At 38.6% G+C, this 22,716-nt stretch overlaps 3 protein-coding genes and 1 pseudogene across 4 annotated transcripts; 3 read left to right on the top strand and 1 right to left on the bottom strand.

Moving 5' to 3' along the window:
- The first annotated feature begins 2,194 nt into the window (after positions 1-2,194).
- Positions 2,195-3,011, top strand: LOC146485995 (uncharacterized). The gene has a single exon (XM_085102081.1). The coding sequence runs from the start codon at positions 2,232-2,234 to the stop codon at positions 2,994-2,996; it is 765 nt and encodes a 254-aa protein (XP_084958207.1). The 5' UTR covers positions 2,195-2,231; the 3' UTR covers positions 2,997-3,011.
- A 1,446-nt stretch (positions 3,012-4,457) lies between these two features.
- LOC146485993 (failed axon connections homolog) lies at positions 4,458-14,610 on the bottom strand. Of its 2 annotated transcripts, XM_085102730.1 has the most exons (3): positions 14,117-14,610; positions 12,943-13,416; positions 4,458-4,768 (listed from the first exon to the last, which is right to left on the bottom strand). In XM_085102730.1, the coding sequence occupies exons 1-2, from the start codon at positions 14,608-14,610 to the stop codon at positions 12,987-12,989; spliced, it is 924 nt and encodes a 307-aa protein (XP_084958856.1). In that variant the 3' UTR covers positions 4,458-4,768; positions 12,943-12,986. The 2 variants fall into 2 exon arrangements, with proteins under 2 accessions (XP_084958856.1, XP_084958855.1); XM_085102729.1 differs by lacking the exon at positions 4,458-4,768 and having other exon boundaries at positions 11,895-13,416.
- On the top strand, positions 8,978-11,430 carry LOC146485994 (uncharacterized; annotated as a pseudogene).
- A 108-nt stretch (positions 14,611-14,718) lies between the features above and the next one.
- Positions 14,719-22,318, top strand: LOC146485992 (uncharacterized protein C6orf62 homolog). The gene is made up of 7 exons (XM_085102731.1): positions 14,719-15,146; positions 16,050-16,136; positions 17,095-17,184; positions 18,339-18,464; positions 19,720-19,854; positions 21,192-21,251; positions 22,134-22,318. The coding sequence occupies exons 1-7, from the start codon at positions 15,018-15,020 to the stop codon at positions 22,200-22,202; spliced, it is 696 nt and encodes a 231-aa protein (XP_084958857.1). The 5' UTR covers positions 14,719-15,017; the 3' UTR covers positions 22,203-22,318.
- The last annotated feature ends 398 nt before the right edge of the window (positions 22,319-22,716 follow it).

Raw genomic sequence — 22,716 nt, 5'->3', positions numbered from 1 at the left:
GCGTAGTTAATTCATGAGAATTTAAAGATTATAAAATCAACGCTGTAAAAGAGTTTCGACCGACGTTTCGGCAAGGCTGCCTTCTTCAGAGTACGTGCCATCCTCGATCTCGACTCCAGAGCTCTTCCCTTTTGCGCATGACTGACGTAGTCAAATTCGAGTGACAGCCGAGCGGCTCTAGGGCCGAGAATGGGTACATGCCCGCATCAGGAGCCATAATTCCTGGCTCCTGGCCTGAATTCATAACTGCGTGCGTGCGAGCAACGCAAGTGACAGCGCATGCCAGCGCCCTTCTTCATCTAGCATCTCGACTCCAGGGCCCAGTTGTTCAAAGCCCGATTAAGCTAATCCTTGGTTAAGGTAAACTTTACATACATACATACATACATACATACATACATACATACATACATACATACATACATACATACATACATACATACATACATACATACATACATACATACATACATACATACATACATACATACATACATACATACATACATACAATACATACATACATACATACATACATACATACATACATACATACATACATACGTACGTACGTACGTACGTACGTACGTACGTACGTACGTACGTACGTACGTACATACATACATACATCTTTATTTAACAATGCAGGTAAAAAGTGACTCGGCAAGACCGAAGTCCTGATGTGGACCTGCCTAACTACAGCTAATTAAATACAATCAGATTAAAATATATAAATTAAAATTAGACAAACGAAGTGAAGTATCTTTTTTGATTCGAGCTTAATTACTAATCAATGAAGACTCTTCAAAAAGATTTTTGTTCTTCAGTTTTGACTTAGACTTTTTTATACCGCTAGCTTCAAACTAGCTTTTAAAAATACTTTTAGTAGGGGAGATCAAAACCTCGGTTAATTTTTAATCGGGGATTAGCGTTTTAAAATCGGCTTTCGAACAACCGGGCCCAGGGGTCGGTTTCTCGAAAGTCCCGGTAACTTACCGGGCCCGATAAGTGTCTTTGGTGATATGAAATGTTTCGTCACAGAAGTCAATTTTTGTTAGCTTTGAGTACTAAATTTTAAAATCTTATAATTCTATTAAAACATTGGCGAAGTACCATATCTGTAATCGCTATGTAATCGACGGAAAGACGTTAAAAAAATATACTTATCGGGCCCGGTAAGTTACCGGGACGGGCTCTTCCCTTTTGGCGTATGACGTAGTCAAAGCCGAGCGGCTCTGGGGTCGAGAATGATGCCAGCGCGCGAGGAAGTGCTCCTTCTTCTTCCGGTATTCTTGGTTGGCTGGGCCTGCCTTCAAAACTGCAACCTTCAGATCTTCGAGTGAATGATTCACTTGATTGAAATGGACAGGCACAGAAAGGTCATTTCTCCCGTTGATGACGTCTCTACGGTGCTCCCTACCTGTCCGCCAACCTACGACAAGTCTCCCCAATATAAACTGCATGTCGATGGACATTTGGTGCATGTTAAACAGTAAACGACGTCGTCAGTGATGCAGGAATGATGTCCTGTGCCACTAACCTCCCCTTTAGGAGTTGTTATTGTGGGAGATAGATTGTGGGGACAAGTACGGCAAACGGTCCTGTTACAAGGAAGGTTCCTGGAGGGTTTTGAGGTAGGTTGCTTCTGACTAGCAAATCCTGGCTTTATCACGGTTTTTGACGCCATTTTGACGAATAGGCAAACACACTTGAAATAACAGTGTTTGTATGGAAATCCAATGTCAAATAATTTTCATAAAACATCGCTTCTGAAAAATTCATGAATTGGAAACTTTTGGCACTAGGAAAAGGATTTTAAGAAATAATTGGAGGGATGTAGCTGTGCCAGAAAGCGTCCAGTTGTGTTTGGAACTTTCCATACATTTGTCTGTATTTTTTCCCGCGAACTATTTTCAGTAGCAGTTCACGGCTGGTTCACTATACAGACAAATGTATGGAAAGTTCAAAACACGACTGGACGCTTTCTGGCACAGCTACATCCCTCCAATTTTTTTTCCTTAAAATCCTTTAAGTTTTCCTAGTGCCAAAAGTTTCCAATTCATGAATTTTTCAGAAGCGATGTTTTATGAAAATTATTTGATATCGGATTTCCATACAAACACTGTTATTTCAAGCGTGTTTGCCTTATCGTCAAAATGGCGTCGAAAACCGTGATAAGGCCTATTGCACGCCTGAAAGCCTTCCGTGCAAGGGATTGGCTACTTAGCAAGATGGCGGAGTCTAAAACATTCTATGGTCGCTCACTCCCTCAAACACCGGTCGACTATCGGTCGTCCGAGTCCAAAACTCGCCTCTGCCGTTCTCTTCAAGCAGGTTCGGCTGTCCCATACTTAGCTTTGTCTTCATGTTTTAATACCCATGCTGAACCAGCTTTCTGTGGACTCAGCACTTTAGCCACCATTTTGAACTCACTTCGCATAGATCCTCAGCGTATTTGGAAAACCGTTTGGCGTTGGTATTCAGAGGAGCTTTTAGACTGTTGCCGACCTTTGGAGGATGTGAAGGTATCTGGAATCACCCTGGAAGAATTCGTTTGTTTGGCAGAATGTAACGGAGCTATTGTAAACCTTGTAAGGCCAAGTGATTGTGAACAAGAGTTTCAGAAATTTGTTCAAACTGTGGAACGAGTTTGTACAGGTGGCAGAGTGAAAGGAAATAACAAAGAAGGTGATGCTGAAGAGAACTTGGATGAAGAAAACCCCGAAGAATTTATGGCGATAGCATTTTCCAGGAAAACTCTCGGGCAGACTGGAGATGGTCATTTCAGTCCCATTGCCGCACTCGACTTTGAAACAAACTCCGTTTTGATGTTTGATACTGCAAGGTTCAAGTATCCACCATATTGGATTCCCCTAGACTTGTTGTTTCAATCAATGTTGCCAATTGATAAAGCCACCGGGAAGAGTCGCGGGTATGTGGTCTTAAAGGCAAGGTATGAATATCAAGGGCACAAAGTCTGTTGTGGCTGTAGATAATGATGCATATCTTGAGTTGCGAAGGCAACAACACACCCTTGAAACGCAATCTAAATTGTCTCAAAATACTAACAGAAAATTATCGTTTGTGGAGGTGTTGGTGAAATCATAAAATGGCTTGAGTTGTCGTTAAGCCACATTTTGAATGAGCTTCACACCCATGACAATGTTGTTGCTTTGTAAAATAATTCTTCAACCAATTCTTCTAGCCCACGCTTGGCTCGCTCCACTCACAGAGTTTTCTTTTCATCCTAAAATCCACTTGGCAGCCTGTTCACCAGATAACAGCCATCATGACCACCTGTCATCAAGGTGTTTTCAAGGGTGACATAACAGCTGTTATGAGTTATGGCCCTTAATATGAGCTCTGGTTGTGAGCTCTGGTTGTGTGTGAGTTATAATAGTTATACAAAAAGCTAAAAACAATAACAATATAAGTTAAATTTAATATGAGTTTAAAATATAGATAAATAAAAAATATGAAAATAATTGAAATACATAGATCATTCAGTAAAGTACTTGGAAATCTTGGTCTTAAATGTCTCGAAAGAATCACTTTCAACAATGTCTTTTGGTATTTTGTTCCACATCCTCAGAATGCATGAGAAAAAGGAATAAAAGCAGACATCCTTTATGGCATTCACATTTAAGAATTTATAATCATGACTAAAATGGGTTTTGGCACCACAGCTCGTATGCGGCCGCAGATAACTATTTTGATCAATATCAAAAATTCCATGACATATTTTATACATGTAAAATATTTATACTTTATACTTTATTTATTTTATACTTGTAAAAATTTCATTTGAAAATAAATGGCATTGCAGGCAGTATTTGTAATTTTCTTGGCTTGTCAATAATCTAGGTGTACAAAAGTATGAAATTATCCTAATGAATTATATATTTTGATATTTTTGAAACTGGTATTAATTGTATTGTCAGTCAAGAAGTGTTACACTTACCTTAAAGTTGTCCCACTAAGTGAACAATTTAATTGAGCCTAACCTGTTCATTATCACAGTTTGTGTTAACGTAAGCTGATCCTTTCTTTGGGAAAATCTTTCATGTTACATGTATACTAATGATTCTTCCAAGTTCTTCAACTTCAAGCAAACGTACATGCATCAGGGACATGAAGTGGGGAATGTTGTAGTGACAGTTCCCCTCCTGAGACATCCCTGATTTTATGTAATGTTTGAAACACGAGCAGCAGTGTTTTATTGGGAATTAAAATCACGAGGCGCAGCCAAGTGGTTTTAGACCCGATAAAAAACGTGTTGCAAGTTTTTTGAATGGCTTCAAAAGCATTCCTGGAAAAGTGTGTGTCAAGAGAGTTCATAACAATGATGCTTTTGTGAACGTTGGAAATGAGCATCGGGTTTTAAAACCACTGGACATGATGTTTTATTGACCATTTGATAGATCAATGGGCTTATGAATTATTAATGACTATTTGAAGAAAAAGTTCTGTTGCATAGGGACAAAAGTTTGTCTGCACTAAAAGTTGCATGAAATTCAGTTGGTTTGAATTTGCGAGTTATGAAGCAGAGACAAAGTGGCAAAATTTTTCAAAATCACATTGTTTACACTAATCTTGTGAACTGTCCTCGCTACAAGATAGAAATGAAACAATAAAAACGTGTCATTCATTATCTTATGAGACTTCATCCATTCTCTCCATGCTACATGCCTCTGATGCAATACACAGGAAGGAGACTGTTTCTGCTTCACGTCCCTCCCATACTACGTGTTGTCTAGTTTGTTGTGATCTTAATGGTAAACATAAATCCTGATCTATTCATAGAGTCCTAAAGTGTGACTTGTTTCAAACAAAATTAGAAGGATTTGTATGGAGTCATCAAGGCATAACAGAGCTAATATCTTGCCCCCAAATTGCAATAAGATGCTGATATTTGGCGAATAGGCACTTTTCATCATGCTCTTTCCGAGTATACTAGCAAATCCCGCAATTTCATAAATATAGTTTTTGTTACGTCATCACTTTAGGACTCTATTGTTCTGTCACATTTTTTATTTTTCAGGCGGGGGTACACCCGAATTAGAGTGAAATTTGAAGAGGTTTTAAGAATGGATGGAAGAAAGAAAATGATTTTTGGAACACTAACATACAGTTGATACCCACGCAAGAGCACCCCGGGTTTCTGGTGGACTAACTTGGTATCCGTCTATTAATTATTAACCACAAATTCTAATTTTAAAACTTCACTAAATCTTCAATATTTCTTATTTCTCCTAATTTTACTCCTCTTTTGAGAAAAACTATCTCCTCCCAAATATACCTAAAAATCACCCAAAAATTTACAAAACACCCCAAAACATTGATTAGTGTAATGAGCATAGGGTTTTTGTATTGCTTGAAACGCGAACGAGATATTTCCGTTGAACCGATTTTAAGCGGGGTGAAAACGGCTTTCAGGTGTACCCCCGAAGTTGATCCCAGTCTGGAAAATATTCCTCCTTTATGTTGTAACAATGTTCTTCCAAGTTCTTCAATTCCGATCGAATCAGTTTAGCCTGAGGACTTCTGGGAACATTCCAAATGAAAACTGCCACTAATCCAAACATGACAGCATCCAACAGACATGGTTCTTTCCCAATAACTCTGACACAGCCCTCAAATCCCTCTCTGCGATGCTGTAAATCACTGATGATTTATAACAAAACTAGACTATTTTTTTGCTTCTGTTGACAGATAAACATTTTATGGTTTTGAAATGACGTCATATTCGCGCGCTACTTTTCCTCTCTTGTTTATTAATAGGTATAATTTACCTCATGAAATGTTTATTTTATATATCAACAACCATTTACAGCAATATGACCTACAATATCTCATTTTAAAGTGTATAATGTGGGCTTCTCAGAAACCCAGCACTTTTTTTGAAAAAAAAAATCTTAATTCACAAAAATTAACAAAAAAAAAATACTCTTAAATAATAATAATAATAATAATAATAATAATAATAATAATAATAATAATAATAATAATAATAATAACTACTTATATAGCGCTTATCCAGTTCTGTTCTAAGCGCTTTACAAAGTAAAAATCATATTTGTTTAAAATAATTCGAAAAAAGATTAGTCTTAAGGTGGGGCTCTACCTGAATTTGAGTGAAATTTGAAGAGTTTTAAGAATGGATAGAAGAAAGAAAATGATTTTTGGAACACTAACAGACAGTCGACAAACACGCAAGAGCACCCCAGGTTGCTAGTGGACTAACTTGGTATCCGTCTATTAATTATTAACTACAAATTCTAATTTTCAAACTTCACTAAATCTTCAACATTCCTTATTTCTTTTAATTTTACCAATCCTTCAAGAAAAATTATTTCCTTCCAAATATACCTAAAAATCACCCAAAAATTCATAAAACACCCCAAATCATTAATTTGTGCTATGAATGGAGGGTTTTTGTATTGCTTGAAATGCAAACAAGATATTTTCATTTGACCGATTTTAAGCGGCGTGAAAATGGCTTTTAGGTGAACCCCCACCTTAAGTTTACGTTTAAAAACATTTAAATTGTCGCAATTACGGAAGGCAATACCCCCACACCTCTTCCTACTCGAATATGGCCCACCGTTAACGTCCCCCCTCCCCCCCTATAGCAGGTAGAGAGACACTGAAAGGTAACTAGAGAAAAGAGTTTGTTGCGTTTATCACTCATCAACTCTTCGTCGATTTCATCTGAAAAAAAGCTTCGAATTGGCACCGACCCTGGATAGACAGCGGGCAAAGTTATTAATTCATTTATTAACTCATGCGTCCGTCTGTCCGTCGGTTCATTTATTTGTTCGTTCCTTCTATCACTCACTCACTCACTCAGGCTGCTGGCTCTGTCATGCCTTCCAGCATACATTCCTATGTTCAGTCATGTATGCATGTATTCATTTATCCACCTTTTCACAAAAGAGTGTCGAGCTGCCGGTACAAAAGAAACGTTTTATGTCGATGGCCTTTTTTGAAATACAGTAAGAACTTCAGGAGCCTGTGAACGATTTCCCATACTTTAGTAATTACTATAAATAATAGCAGGCAGGGGTGGATCCAGCAATTTTCGTAACTAGTTTCCACCAAAATTAAGTTTTCCATGAGACTTGAAATCGAAAGGCGTAGCCCTGAGCTTGCTAGGGGGGTGTGGGGGCATGCTCCCACAGAAAATTTTTGAAACTTGGATGCTCTGTAATGCAATCTGGTGCATATTTGGAAATATATTTAGGATCAAACCAAGTATAAAAATTTGCTTTAAATCCACAAAATTTAGCAACTTTTCTTGGCCAACACTTACTAAAAAACATTTTGTAAAAATAATGTTCAACATATCATAGGTGTTTTTACCAGAGTTAGGTTTAAGTTCAAAGTAAAGGAAAGTTGCAGGGCAAAGTGGACGTTTTTAGTCATCACTGCATAAAATGTTGGCCATTCTCATTCGTCTGGAATGAAGAGAAGCAAATAAGTCAATGATTCCATCCAAATCTAAGGGAATGTCCCTATGAGCATGCATAATTGCCAAGCCATTCAATCTCTCTTCTCCCATTGTGCCCCTTAGATAATTCTTCAGATAGCGAAGTCAAGATATTGATCTCTCACAGGAACAAGATACTTTAGTAATCACTATAAATAATAGCAGCCAGGATGTAGATAACAAATTATTTTATATCCTTTTATTCCAGATACCGTGGAAGCCGTAGATCTATTGATTTTAATTCAGCCGAGACGTAATAAGTCTAAATATGTTAAGCCCCATTCCCACCCTTATGCCCAAAAAATTTGTTGAGCCGTAACGGTACTAGCCTCCCACGCAGTCGTTTTTAGGGGAGTCGTATTACCTCCTAAAAACGACTGCGTGGGAGGCTATAACGGTACGTTAGTCACAATGTTATGACACGTGTAAAGATATATTTCCATCGTCACCATCGTGGATGCGTTGATTTGCCTACTGTACCTGTCAAAATACCACCAATCGTACGTATCTCTAACCCCTAGCTCTTCCGAAAGAACGCCGGAAAATCCCCTACTCACAAACCAATCAGCATACGGCAAGTTACACAGAAAAAGAAAAAAAGAAAGTCTTTTCTGATATACGGATTCCGTGTATTTTATTTTATAAACATAGATAGGTGTCATTCTGGCGTGTTTTAAAGTTTTACGCTTTAAAGGGACTGCCTTAAGGGCGATTTAGACGGTACGATTTTACCTACGATTTGTCGCATGCGATTTCTAGAGCGCGCGCTGCTTGCGTCATGTAAAAATCGTACACAACTCTCGCCACTCAACATTGCCTTTACTTACGATTGTCGTAGGATTTTAAAACATGTTTTAAAATCCTACGACATTTTTCGTGTTGTGTGCGTCTGTCGTAAGGATGTTGTAGGTTGATTTACACGAAGCGATTCGTGTTGTAGGCATAGCGTAAGCGTGTCGCATGCGACAAATCGTAGGCAAAATCGTACCGTCTAAATCGCCCTTTAGAATACTAACACCATAGTTAACTGCAGCAATTGAAATCTTATTCAAACTTTTGAAAATTTCACTGGGCTCCTGACTGATATTACAATTTCCCAAAAGACTTTAACCTTCGTTGAAGTTTTCATGTCGACGAATTTTCATTTCAGTTTGTTTTTTTATTCCGGATTCTGGGTTTAAGGTAAACCCTTTCTAACACATCGTCTGCGGGAATAAAATCTTCAAATTGCCGAAGCCATTTCTCAACCAAACATGCGAAAACGCTAGGTTCATCGCTAAAACTTGGTAAGTGATTGGATTAATAAATGATCGTCATATCCTCCAAATATGGAAAGAAACGGAAGTAACGCAATTTTTCTGCGAGTTTTTGAAATTTATGGGTGGATATCCACCGATCCTGCCGGAAAGCAGTTTAAATACGTGCTGCGGCCGGGCTGATTCCACTGTCTAAGAGCCTGGGACAGACTACTCTTGATTTGCCAGGGTTTGGTTACTTAGCAAGATGGCGGAGTCTAGAACATTCTACGGTCGCTCACTCCCTCAAACACTGGTCGACTATCGGTCGTCCGAGTCTAAAACTCGCCTCTGCCGTTCTTTGCAAGCAGGTTCTGCTGTCCCATACTTAGCTTTGTCTTCATGTTTCAATACCCAAGCTGAACCAGCTTTCTGTGGACTAAGCACTTTGGCCACCATTTTGAACTCACTTCGCATAGATCCTCAGCGTATTTGGAAAACCGTTTGGCGTTGGTATTCAGAGGAGCTTTTAGACTGTTGCCGACCTTTGGAGGATGTGAAGGTATCTGGAATCACCCTGGAAGAATTCGTTTGTTTGGCAGAATGTAACGGAGCTACTGTAAACCTTGTAAGACCAAGTGATTGTGAACAAGAGTTTCAGAAATTTGTTCAAACTGTGGAACAAGTTTGTACAGGTGGCAGAGTGAAAGGAAATAAGAAAGAAGGTGATGGAGAGGAGAATTTGGATGAAGAAAACCCCGAAGAATTTATGGCGATAGCATTTTCCAGGAAAACTCTCGGGCAGACTGGGGATGGTCATTTCAGTCCCATTGCCGCACTCGACTTGGAAACAAACTCCGTATTGATGTTTGATACTGCAAGGTTCAAGTATCCACCATATTGGATTCCCCTAGACTTGCTGTTTCAATCAATGTTGCCAATTGATAAAGCCACCGGGAAGAGTCGCGGGTATGTGGTCTTGAAGGCAAGGTATGAATATCAGGGGCGCAAAGTCTGTTGTGTTTGGAAAGAGGCTATGTATGAAGAAGAAGCCCCTAAAGAGAATTTGCCAGAACCACGACCAGCTTATGAAAGTGGGAAATCCTGTACAAAGCCATGTATAACATGTACTAGTGATACTCTCTAGACTAGACTATAAACAGGTAACAAATTTTGAACAAATGTTGACTGTGAACACTGTCCCCTTTTTGTGATTGTCTAGCTAGTCAAGAAGTAGAGTCCAGGGTGTAATCCGTGTACATTGTACACTGAAAATGACCGAGAATTTTTAAGTTTTGCACCAAATCCATGGCCGCCAAAGTGCCTACAATTACATCGACCACCACGCCAATGCCATCCCCTCCCTGTTCGGCCGGCGAGAAATCCTGGGTATTTTTGGATAATAACAGTTCAGCAGAACAGCAGAAGCTTTCAAAAGCCAAGGTAGTTTTTCTTCATGCCAATGCTTATGAGGTAATCTACCTGCGTCTTGTGCTGCTTTATGCCAAAGACCACAATTGTGCGACAGTGCACCGAGCGATTTGGAAACCCATATCAAAGATCTTCTGTGTAATCTACATGTATCTAAAATGCTGCCTGGAGTAGTGTGAAAGCCAGAGCTGTGCGCCATCCTTCCAGGCACTTTGTCACTTGGTCTGTGACAGGGTCATTCTCACCAGCCACGTCCAAAAACCTGAAGCCTGGTCGATACATGATGACAATGGTGCTTATCTTGAGTTGCGAAGGCCACAAGACACCCTAGAAATGCAATCTAAAATGTCTCAAAATACTAACAGAAAATTGTCGTTAATGTCACAGTTCCAGATATATGTATAACTAACTTTGTTTTGACAAACTTGTACAGTACATTTATATAGTTAGACAATGATGAAAGCCTAAGCCAATCGGAAAGGCGGTACCATAGAAAGCTAGACATTACAAGATAAGAACTCAGACATGAATGGGGGTATACACCAATGGAACCACTTAGCAAGCATGAAATAAACTGCAACGAGACAGTTCCCAAATGTTACAATGGATCCAAACATTTTAAGCGACAACAAAGAGATAAAGATAAAGGTACGACAGTAGACTGATTCATTACAATAACAAACTTAAAGCCCACAGGGCACTGAGTGTCACGTTCCATTAACTGCGTTTTACATTTAGGCTGTAAAACTATCCGTGGAGGTGTGGGGTGAAACCATAAAATGGCTTGAGTTGTCGTTAAGTTTTCAGCAACATGTTGAACTGAGCTTCACACCCATGACAATCTTGTTGCTTTGTAAAATACATCTACCATTATCTAGCCCACGTTTGGCTCGCCCCAGTCACCAAGTTTTCTTTTCGTCCTAAAATCCACTTGGCAGCCTGTTTACAAGCTAACAGCCAACATGACGACCCCTCACATCAAGGTTATTTCAAGGGTACATAACCGCTACTATGGGCTATGGCCCTTAATATGAGCTCCACTAGTGTGTGGGTTCATGAAGTGCTGACACTGTCTTCTGTCTTCACTACATGTTGCTGAAAACACATCAAAAACTATAAAGTTGTGAATGAAAAATAATGCATTCTGTGTTACAAAAGAGAATTGCAGTGTGGATAACACCCATTTAAATTCTATTAAGCGTAAAGGGGAAGGCCATTTGGGGCATTTGACCAAATTTTTTTCTTCAGGGATGACGTATGGTGTCATGTGGGCTGAGTTTGTCAGGTCTCATCCCTTCTCAATGTTTTTTTTCTCTGAGCACTCTGGTTTTCCCTCTTCTCAAAAGCAACACATTCAGATTCATATCTGATTGTGGTAGTTGTTAGACTAATAAGTGCACCCCTCATTAAACAGAGTAATGGTTTTTATTTATTTACTTCCATGTGTGGGTACCTAGTACCATTTTAGATCCTGTATGTACATGAATGGCAAATAAATGTCCCAAATTCATGATGTTGCGCTTGGATTTTGGCCCCTGGGAGGCTGTGGGATTTTAAAAAAACAGAATGCTTGGTGTCTCCTGTCTCCCTCAAATGCTTAACAGTAAAATGTTGATATTAAGAAGTACCAAACCACCAATTTTAACTATGGAAAAGGTACAAAAATCACTCTGGTCACTAAATATGACCACATGCTGTCTCGGTAGATGAAATATAAACAAGAAAATACACGTAGAATCTCTGGTGTATAAAGACAACAGCTCTGCTTTATTGAGGCCAGAAAAAAGTTTTGCTGGATATATATTTTAGAACTTAATCTACAGAAATTATACATCTTGTAAAAAAAATTGCACAAGTACCTTTAGAGTTATCTTATTATCATCATCATTAATGATAGACATTTAAAATTAGATGGTGTTATAACCATGATATAGACTTTCTTATATATCAGTGAGCGTACAACAGAGTTGCAGTAACTAAAGTTATATAATTTCTTGTGTAAAATGGTGTTTGCCATCAAAATGAAAACAGTATGAATGCTACAATTACTTGTAAAATTTTTATTTGAAAATAAAGTGCATTGCAGGCAGTATTTGTAATTTTCTTGGCTTGTCAATAATCTAGGTGTACAAAAGTATGAAATCTAACAAGTTATTTATTTTGATATTTTTGAAACTGGTATTAATTTTATTTTGTCAGTCAAGAAGTGTTACATTTACCTTGTAGTTGTCTCACTTAGTGGACAATTTAATTTAGCCTAACCTGTTCGTTATCACAGTTTGTGTTAATGTAAGCTGATCCTCCTTTAGGAAATTCTATTATGTCTTGTGACTGTATACTTATGATTCTTCCAAGTTTTTCAACTTCAAGCAAACCAGTAAAAGTCAGGACACACAAACATACATGCATCAGGGACATGAAGTGGGGACATGTTGTAGTGACAACTCCACTCCTGTGACATCCCTGCTTATAAAAAAGTTCTGTTTCAGGGGGACAAACGTTTGTCTGACTAAAAGCTGCATGAAATTCAGTTGGTTTGAATTTGCGAGTCGTGAAGCAGGGACAAAGTGGCGAACATTTTCAAAATCACATTGTTTACATTAATCTTGTGAACTGTCCTCACTACGAAATAGAAATGAAACAATAAAAACATGTCATGCATTATCTTATGAGACTTAATCCATTCTGTCCATGCAACGTGCCTCTGATGCAATACACAGGAAGGGTCCAGTGTGTGCTTCATGCCCGCCCCCCCCCCCCCCTACATGTTTTCTAGTGTGTCGTGACCTTAATAGTGAACATAAAATTATCCAGATCTATTCATTGTTCTGTCACATATTTTTATGTTTGAGCATAAGTTGATCCCAGTCTGGAAAATATTCCTCCTTTATGTTGTAACAATGTTCTTCCAAGTTCTTCAACTCCGATCGAATCAGTTTAGCCTGAGGACTTCTGGGAACATTCCAAATGAAAACTGACACTAATCCAAACATGACAGCATCCAACAGACATGGCTTGTTCCCCATGACAAACTTTTTCTTTCCCAATAACTCGGACACAGCTCTCAAATCCCTCTCTGCAATGCCGTAAATCTCTTCCCTAGAGTGTCGGCCTATCCCATGTGACCAAAGTGACTTTTGCATGTGGCGAGATACCAACCAAGACATGATATATTTCAGAGGCTTTGGAACCATACCCAGCAAAGGGGACATTACTCTTGTATCTGCCATATCAGTCACAAAGCTGTGGTATATCAGTGTCCTGGTAAATCAAACAGACCATTTATCTGAGATTTTCAGAGGATTGAGGGGAAGATAATGATTCCTTGAACAATAAACTTTACATTACTGTACCATGAAATCAACATGTGAGTTGCTGAGTCACTGGTTATATACCTTCCAGGCTTTAATTTTCTCCTAAATTTAATTTCTACCCTAATAATTAACATTCCTTCACTGATAAGCCCGAAAGCTAATTCAGTGAAAACTGCTTTAAAAGTGGCCAGGTAAATTCTGCAGTTTGCACCACAGATTTGAGAACAATTTGGATTATCTATACCCTATCGCTGATCAAAATGGCTCCAAAACTGCCGCACATATTTATTATATAAATGTAGGTTATATAAAAGGGAGTGAGTGATCAATTTCTGGGGGAGGGGGGTACTTAAGTATATTATAATGGTGATTGGGAGGTGTACAGTATAAGCAACTGGGGACGTTGGAGAGGTGGGGGGGGGGGGGGTAAATTTTCTGGTGTACTTGTTTTGGGTCGAAAGATTATGGCAAGGACTTTAAGAGTTTTATGGGAAGAAGAATAGGCTTCTTCAGGTTATGAAAAGCAGAGACTTCACGAGAATGGACACACCCACGCAGAGGGAAGCCCAGTTTACAGGTGTGTTAAAACTGAGGACTAAAAACAATTAAAGGTAGACAATTAATAAGAAATAAAACCTCACTCATACCAGTAAGTATTTTCTTCAAGCGTCACCAGCATAGCACGTGAAATGGCCTTCTCCACAGCACTCAAATGATCATCTGGGTCTACACTAAATTCCTCGTTGAGAAAGGGAACTATGAAATTGGAATCCGCAACTGGACTGCCGTTGTATTCTATCCAAGGAACTTTACCTTTAATAGACATCTTAAAGCTATAGTCGCTCTCGTAAGGAATCTTGCACATCCTCAAATAGGCTTCCAACTTGAGACAGAAAGGAGATACATTCAGCACTCTATTATTAGGAGGCATTTGATGGAGAAGAACAACTCCATTGCGAGCCTTCCGAGTTGATTTTGGCTTCAACTTCAGGAAAACAAAAATAGCCTGGACTACGAGTAGTATAAAGACGCATATGCAAACAAATCCTATGAAGTAGATAAGAACAAGAATGCAGAGAAAAATAAACAGCCATCCAAAGCGGGCATCGTAAATCGACTCGGGCTCCTCGTCAGTCAGCATCTTGTGAGTTGTAATCTCCCTCGCAGCGTTGCGTGACAAGACAGAAGAGATAAAGAATTTGAACTATTTACAAAGTGAAAGCGAGGCTCATGACGTCAGGGGTCGCCATATTCTGTCCAGAACGAAGAAGAGATCGAAAAAATTACATCAGGCGTTTTCATGAATTTTTCGGAATCCAGGCGCTGTAGGGACGATAAAAATGGCGAAAATGAAAATTTTAGATCACATAAAGTAACTCTGAAGTCTTTTAGGCTGGATTTTGTTCGTTTTTCCCGCGAAAACAGCCAGTGAAACATCCAGTGTGCTGATCGCTAGTCTCTGAGCTGAAGCTTACAACTCGCAACCAAAACTTTTTGTTTTTGTAGTTTTAACCTTGTAAAAGGTATTAAACCTAGGGTAACTCTCAAATGGCCGATCCCGCCTCGAGAAAGTCTGCAACACTCAACCGTTTACGATCACAGCTTCGTAAAAAGCGAGAATCCTTGGCGGAGCAGTTTGACTTCAAAATGTACATGACTGTCGTTTTCCAAGATAAGGTATTTAAATGTCTGATTATTAATAATTTCTAAGGTTATTTTAATGATGATTGAGGCTTTTTGTACCGTATCCAAATATTAGATTAATCGTGTATCATCATTTGGAAGATTTCCGCACAGCCCCATACATGAATAATGCACCATTGTCATACCAACCTAACCCTCTTCTAAATATTTAATACGGAAGCGTGAAATATAGAGTTTTAGTCGCAAAATGTACACATGATGTATGGGCTGGTTCAACAACAACAACAGCGAAAAATCAGCAACACTTTATTTCAAAACGCAAACAAGATAATCTACTTCGTCTTGGTTACCAGCAAGTAAGATTCTAAGATTCTAATTAGAATCTGCTTGGTTTTTAATACCTCCAAGTAGCAAAGGCTAATGCTTGCCTACAACAATTTTACACACACATCTGATCAGGATGGATGAATAGTCCAGAGAAGTTGGATGGAGAACAATGGTTTAGAATAGCAACAAATTTATGGTAAAGCACATTCAGAGGCAAGATGCCACAACTAACAAAATGGTATAGGGGAATGACAATCATGTGCTCTACTGTCAGAGAAGTCCACTACATGAAAAACTTGCTTTTCTAGATATAAAATTTTGTCTACATTAAAATGGACAGACAAAAATTGTGTGGAAAAATTGTTATTGATTGGTAATCAAACTCTGACCCAGGATCAACGACTGCACCCAGGTAGTTAGAATTTAGCAATAATATGTTTCAAATTAATACTAGTCTAGAAGTGTACTTTTGTTTTCAGTCTTTCATTTGCAGGCTGAGAGGCTGGCAAGGAGTTTATTTATTTTAAGGCTTTTTTAGTACTTTGGAGTACACATTTTATGAAATTATATGGGGTGATTTTTACAGACAAAAATCTTCTTTGTTTACAGAAGAAGAAGTCTGCTTTGTTTGAAATGGCAGAGGTGATTCCTGTTATGACCAATGATTATAAGGACAGTATCATGAAAGGAGTCCAGGTACAAAAACCATGCTGAAGTGCTTAAGACCAATGTCAAGTGACAGTTTCTGTTAATCCTGCTCAGTTCTTGGTAAACAGGAGATAATAAATAAATTGTTAAGAAACCATCATTTGGGAACTCACAGGAGTTAAAAAAAAACCTAGAACTGACATTTCATTTAGTGCAAGCAATGTTTTCTTCTTGTTAATGAAGGGAAGTAGTAGCAAGTTCATATCTGTGGGTTAAGGGGCAGAGGATAACTGGTGTATGTATGTCACTTATGCTGTTTTCTTGTTTAAGGGAGATTGAAATGGTATGTGCACGATTTGCATTTTTCTCAATTAGTTTTGTCCAGGATAGCTGTTTCCTTAGGCTGCTAAATCCTTTGCCAGCTGGGAGGCATTTGAGTTTTGCGTTGTGAATAGGGCTTAACACGTTTTCGACGCCATTTTGACGAGTAGCAAACACGTCTAAAATAACAGTGTTTGTATGGAAATCCGATGTCAAATAATTTTCATAAAACATCGCTTCTGAAAAATTCATGAATTGGAAACTTTTAGCATTAGTAAAAGGATTTTAAGAAAAAAAATTGGAGGGATGTAGCTGTGCTAGAAAGCGTCACGTTGTGTTTTGAATTTTCCATACATTTGTCTGTACAGCAGACCAGCCATAAACTGCTACTAAAAATAGTTCGCGGGAAAAAATACAGACAAATGTATGGAAAGTTGAAAACACGACTGGATGCTTTCTGGCACAGCTACATCCCTCCATTTTTTTTTCTTAAAATTTTTTTACTAGTGCTAAAAGTTTCCAATTCATGAATTTTTCAGAGGCGATGTTTTATGAAAATTATTTGACATCGGATTCCCATACAAACACTCTAATTTCAGACGTGTTTGCCTACTCGTCAAAATGGCGTCGAAAGCCGTGATAAGGCCTATAATGCAATGTTAATTGGGTATTTTTTTTCTTTCAGGAAGAGGTTTATTCTCTGGAAAGCTCGCAACAACTTCTGGAAAAGGATGTGGTTCAACTCCATGCTCCAAGATACCAGTCTTTAAGAAAAGTATGCACAAAGTTTTTTAATATGATGATTACCAAAATACTCATAAGTGTGAAATAAGTACATGTTTCTCTTATAAACAAAGGGGTATTGAAGGGAATGGTCAAAGACTGTGCTAAGCAGAAGTTGGCAATGAAAAATAATAGGAACAATGTATTATTCTAGAAAGTAACACAGGCATACTCTGAAAAAAAAAGAAATAATAAGTCAAGCAAATTATGGCTGATTTCTTTTGTTACCTGTTACCTGAAACAAAAAGGAACCTAAGTGAATGACACCACAATTCTGTAATGCAGCTATCAATGTTTTGGGGGTGGGGGTGGGAGAGGTCAGGTGTAGGTGGGGGATTTGACAGTAATTATCTGCCTGTTATGGGGGAATTTTGTGTTGTTTTAGTAGACTTCCTAACAAATTGTCAAAGTTATTTAGTGACCCTTGACCATCCTCAGATGCCTGGCAGTGGAACGTTTGAACAAAAAAATCTCATGTAGGTTCAAATACCATGCCTTTGCCTGGCTTCCTGTGGGGTTATTTTTCAGCCAAAGTATAAGAGCAGAGCTGTGTTACCTATGGTGTGGTTGTTAACCAGTCTGTATGTGGAAGTATAGCCAATTTGGAGGAATCACTTATGCATCTTTCCAGCACATCCTTCAAATTAAGATCAATACTTAACATATAGGAAAGTGCCTTAGGGAACTGGTCATAACAAGTTTGTTCAAAGAGGACCCACCTTGCCTCGGTAGGGGAGTTATCGAAGACCCCACCTATCTCATGAACATTGCCTACAAAATTTTGTTGACTTTAAAAGTTGAGTTGATATGGAAGTATTCAGCTAGCAAGAGTAAGCATTTGCTAGATAAACAAGAAAAGCGAGGTTTGAATCTCATTGTCATTTTCTACTGCTGGATAGAGGGGTGGCTATGCAATAAATACACCATCTTTTGAGGTTGAGAAAGAGGGATGTAGGCAGAGACCACCATGCATTTTGTGGTTTGCTGGTTCCTGTTCGAATATAGTAGTTTTGATCACTTCCCTTATACAAAAAGAGTAACAAACAAAAAGAGATATCTTTTTCTTCTTTCATAAACATCACTAATGTAATATTCCTCTCCAGTGTGAAGTCTTGTAATCTCTGAAGCATTTTATTCTTTGTTCAGGATATGGTTGGTCATGTGCAGGAAATTGATTTCTTTCTTTGGCCTCGGAATGACATTGATAAGATCATCTTTCTGTTGTTCTCGCGATGGAAAGGAGAAAAGGATACTGAATACAGACTCATCCAGGTATGTTTTTTGTATAATTTTATCTAAATTTGGTAAAGATAAAGAGATTGGTCATAAAAAAAGAGTTGTAGCCACTCGCCACTCTTCTTAGCTGAACAGTGACCATCATCATCACCATTCTTTAGTAGGAATGACAATGACTTATGGGTTACATGTAACTGGTACATCATGAACTAAAAACTGCAGTACTGAAATTTACTGGCTGCCAAAACTCACTAAACACATGCTTTAATACAAGTCAATGACTGTCCATAACTGGGTATTACCGTAAATGATCTAATAAACGCCGGGGGCGTTTATTAAATTTCAATGGTTCGAGGGGGGCGTTTAAAAGATAAGAGGCGTTTAAAAGAGAGAGGCGTTTATTCTAATAACTGTAACTGAACATGGTAACCTAAATACGGTATTATAATAACTAAAGAGAAAATTTTCTCTTGAATAACCTGAATAACAGAGCTTTAACATACTATCAAGTCCGTCCGCTGATAGGTCTAAGCCGTCTACAAATCCATAACCGTATATGGTACATACAAAGTAGCGGAGAAGGGTACTGGTAGTTCTTATAGCTCAATGCCAAGACGCAACTCGCACACCGGTGTTAATTAAGCAAGAACGCAAATAAATTGATCGATTGTATTGTACATCTGTTTCTAGTTTATGTGTGGTTTTCAGGGAAGGGGGGCGTTTATTAGACAGGGGCGTTTGTTAGAGAGGGGCGTTTAATACAAACTTGTCAGCTTAGGGGGGCGTTAATTAGATAGGAGGCGTACATAAGAGAGGGGGCGTTTATTAGATCATTTACGGTATATATCACCAAACATGTTCTCTGTTGTCAAGTGTCTCACTCTGCATCACCAAAATGTCACTGTTATCTGTCCAGTCATTATCATCATCATCATCAATCTAGGTGCCCAGTGTGTATCATTGTACTTGTAAAAGAGTTATTTTGTTGTGTGAAAATAAAGTTTTGTATCATTAAAACAAGCAAATGGTATTAACTAACACTAGCCTGTGAGAGCAGACACCTTTTCCGGCTTTCGTTTCACCTGCTGCAAAAAGGGCTCTTTTTACGGCGGGTGAACCAAAAACCGGTTAAGGTTAGGGTAATACCGATTTAAATAGAATGGCGAGGCACCTTTCATTTAGGTCTAGAAAGAATGCAGTCACAGTAAGGGTAGTAAGTACGAGCAAGTGAAATTTTCTACCCTGGAGTAGAAGTGGTCCATCCTTGATTGTTTTGGATTTTGACATTCAGGCCAAGTTTGAACTGGAACACCTTGACTATGAAAAGCAATTGATGAAGCTTGTCAGCAGGAAAGAACGTACTGGTTTGATCGTCAACAATGCTTCACAATCACTGTTCCTCTTTGTCGACAAACATCATGTTCAGGTACAACTATGTTATAAGCCTTATCGACCCTTATCTACTGAAATGTACTACAGTAGAACCCCAATGACTCAAACTTTCAAGGGAAACAAAAAAATAGCATGAGTTAGTGGGATTGGTGTTGAATTGCAAGTATGCTCTTTATAATATTTATTAATAAAATTTTCTGGTTTTATCACTTTTTGACAAGTTTGTTTTGATAACAATGTTTAGTTTGGGAATTTTAGCCAAAATTTTAAGATCATATGAAGTACAAAACAAAGGCTAAGATCTAGTTGAGGGCATTTCCATACATTACAGTCATGCCATCAGTAATTGATAAAGATTTTGACATTTTTAATCAGCTATGTTCTGACATTCTGTGGTTTTGGGGTAAGTTTGAGCCAAGGGAAAGTAAAATTAGTTGTTCAAGTTAACCGAGTTTGAGTAAATTGATAGTAAATGACTAAAAAACTGGGGGTTGAATCCAGAGGAAATCGATTTTGTTCAAGTTAGCGAGGTTCTGCTATATTATTAATTTTTATCCTTGATATGTTTCTGTTGTTATTGAATTGTTAATTAAAAAGCTTGCTGCAGGAAGAATTCATTTGGCATGTACTTTTCAGAATTGTGCTTTACAAACAACTGGGCTGCAGCAAGAAATCTGTCATAAGCTGCTGTTGTACTACTCAAAGTTACCTTGATACCCAATGGGAATTGTTCCATTCACAACCTGTTTTGGAATTTGAAGAGTTGCGTGAAAGATTGCATAAGATTTTGTCCTCTTTGCTCAAGGGCTAAATAACGTGTGATATTATAGTCAATTTTTCAAGATGATTAAAAAAACTGGTCTTTTACGAAATTACTATTTAGCGCTGTTTTCTTAGTCTTTTGGGCAGTATCTACTTTTGTTATTGCACATAGGCTCTGCTCCTCTCGAGATACTCGGGTTTCCTACGGGGGGTTATTTTTACGCGGTTTAAAACTATGCGGAGAAAGCAGAACTTAGCAAGTGCTCTTGGTATCCAAAAAGAAAATTGGGGGTAACCATGCATTTTTTCAGAGATAATAAAGCTTCAATTTGGAAAAAAAAAACGCCTTGCATTGCTTTGTATTTTACTGCTTTTAAGTTTTTAGAATAATTGTTGCTTAATCATCTCTGAAAAATGCGTGGTTACCCCCAAGTTTCTTGTTGGATTCTAACACCCCAAGATCTGCTTTTCTCGCATAGTCATAAACTGTGCAAAAATACATTGGTTAATTTAGTAGGCAACGGCCTTCACTGCCCCTGTGTTTGAATTTAATGTCTCCCGTTTGATCTTATCTTTTAGATGACTATTGTTGATTTTTTCTTTCATCAGACTGAAAAAAGCAAATTAACAGTGTTCAAGATTTCAAGTGTCTGCCTTCATTTACCGCAGGTGAGACTGAGAAAAGTTTTCTACACCGAAGAGTGGGTACCATTCCAAACACAGAGCGGGCACTTGACAGAAACTGAAATTTTGAACTCTTAGGAAGTGGCTTTAGACTTTTGAGTACAAACGTACTTACACTTACACTTCATTTAGACTCGAATCATTTGGAGCTTGTTAGCATATTGCGATGTTGTCATCTAATATATTGTTAGATTTGGATTCGTTCCGACGAAGGGCTAACGCTCGGAACGTCAGCACTGGAATCTCTTTAGGTGGCCAATTTACCTTTAGTTTTCAACTCTGTTGATAAACCAAACATTCGTTTCCACTGCCCACGGACGCAGCACCACAGTTTCTTTAGCAACAAACCCCTTATCCATTTGTTCCATATCACTAGTGCTTCGACTTGGTTAATTGTCCACCAGTTAGAGCTCAGACAGACAGAAAAACAACAGCTTCTGTGTAGAGGAGGCAGCGTGGTCGAGTGGTTAGGGCGCCGGACTTGAAATCTTGTGGTCCCGGGTTCAAGTCCCGCTCTGACCACTAGCTGGAGTTGTTTCTCGGTAGCCCCAAGTTCAACTCCTCGGCCACGCTTGTAAAAAGCCAGCTGGTCTGCCTCCTGCCAGTTGGGATTTTTAACCATGTTATTTTTAATTTGTATTATTTCTTTACGAGATTTAATGCTCGGCCCCACTAGCACTTGTGCTATAAACACTGCCGAGGGTAAATAAAGGTTATTATTATTATTATATTATTATTATAGCAGCAACAACACCCCTACGCGCCCTGCCCTTCACGGTTTCCATTTTACGCTTTGTGCTTGACTTCCCGCCTCAGTTATTCCTCTGGGGTCTTTTTCTCATGTTGTTTCAATGTATTGTGTTCTAGGACCAACTGACCCACTGGGGAAGTGAACTAAGAGAAGATGTCCTGGCACCATTTATGCCGGGATCATAGGACTGTGGCCTCTGTTCTGTTGTTTAGCTTATAATGCTGCTGACAGTGCAGCAACTGTATTGTTTGCAATTTAATTTGCTACTGGTGTGAAATAAATGAAACAATAAGATCAATAATTCGTTTTGTCTTAATTGTATGGCTGCGTGGTACAAGAGAAGGAACATAGTGTACAATAAGTGCGACAAGCGGATCATTAAGAAGGCGGCTCCCGGCAATATACGGGCCGCAGTGAATTAAATTAACCGTCCACTGTCTCGATTTTCACTTAACTGCTTAATATAACAATTGCCTCAGAGCGCCGCCTACTTTGACTACTGTGACACCTCCTTCACATGTGTAAAAGTGCCGAATGCCCTTGGCATACCGTAAAATTGCGAATTTAAGCCCCTCTTATTAAGATCTCTGATGGAAACATCCTCCCTTTCGAATTTAAGCCCCTGACTGTTATGGCTAGCTGTTTTCGACTGTAAGATTAGTATTTTGCGCTGTCTTAAGCTCATAATATTCAAGCCTT

The sequence above is a fragment of the Pavona decussata genome, unplaced genomic scaffold (assembly GCF_977016875.1).
Source record: "Pavona decussata unplaced genomic scaffold, jaPavDecu1.1 SCAFFOLD_23, whole genome shotgun sequence".
In the NCBI taxonomy this organism is placed as follows: domain Eukaryota; kingdom Metazoa; phylum Cnidaria; class Anthozoa; order Scleractinia; family Agariciidae; genus Pavona; species Pavona decussata.
This window is presented reverse-complemented; position numbering and strand designations above follow the sequence as displayed.

Excerpts from the sequence above, each read along its gene's own strand:
- LOC146485995 (XM_085102081.1), top strand. The coding sequence starts at position 2,232 with ATGGCGGAGTCTAAAACATTCTATGGTCGCTCACTCCCTCAAACACCG.
- LOC146485993 (XM_085102730.1), bottom strand. The coding sequence starts at position 14,610 with ATGCTGACTGACGAGGAGCCCGAGTCGATTTACGATGCCCGCTTTGGA. Across the intron at positions 13,417-14,116 it reads CTTGAAGAAAATACTTACTG|GACACTGATATACCACAGCT; the intron begins GTATGAGTGAGG and ends TTGATTTACCAG.
- LOC146485992 (XM_085102731.1), top strand. The coding sequence starts at position 15,018 with ATGGCCGATCCCGCCTCGAGAAAGTCTGCAACACTCAACCGTTTACGA. Across the intron at positions 18,465-19,719 it reads CTGAATACAGACTCATCCAG|GCCAAGTTTGAACTGGAACA; the intron begins GTATGTTTTTTG and ends TTTGACATTCAG. Across the intron at positions 21,252-22,133 it reads TCTGCCTTCATTTACCGCAG|GACCAACTGACCCACTGGGG; the intron begins GTGAGACTGAGA and ends ATTGTGTTCTAG.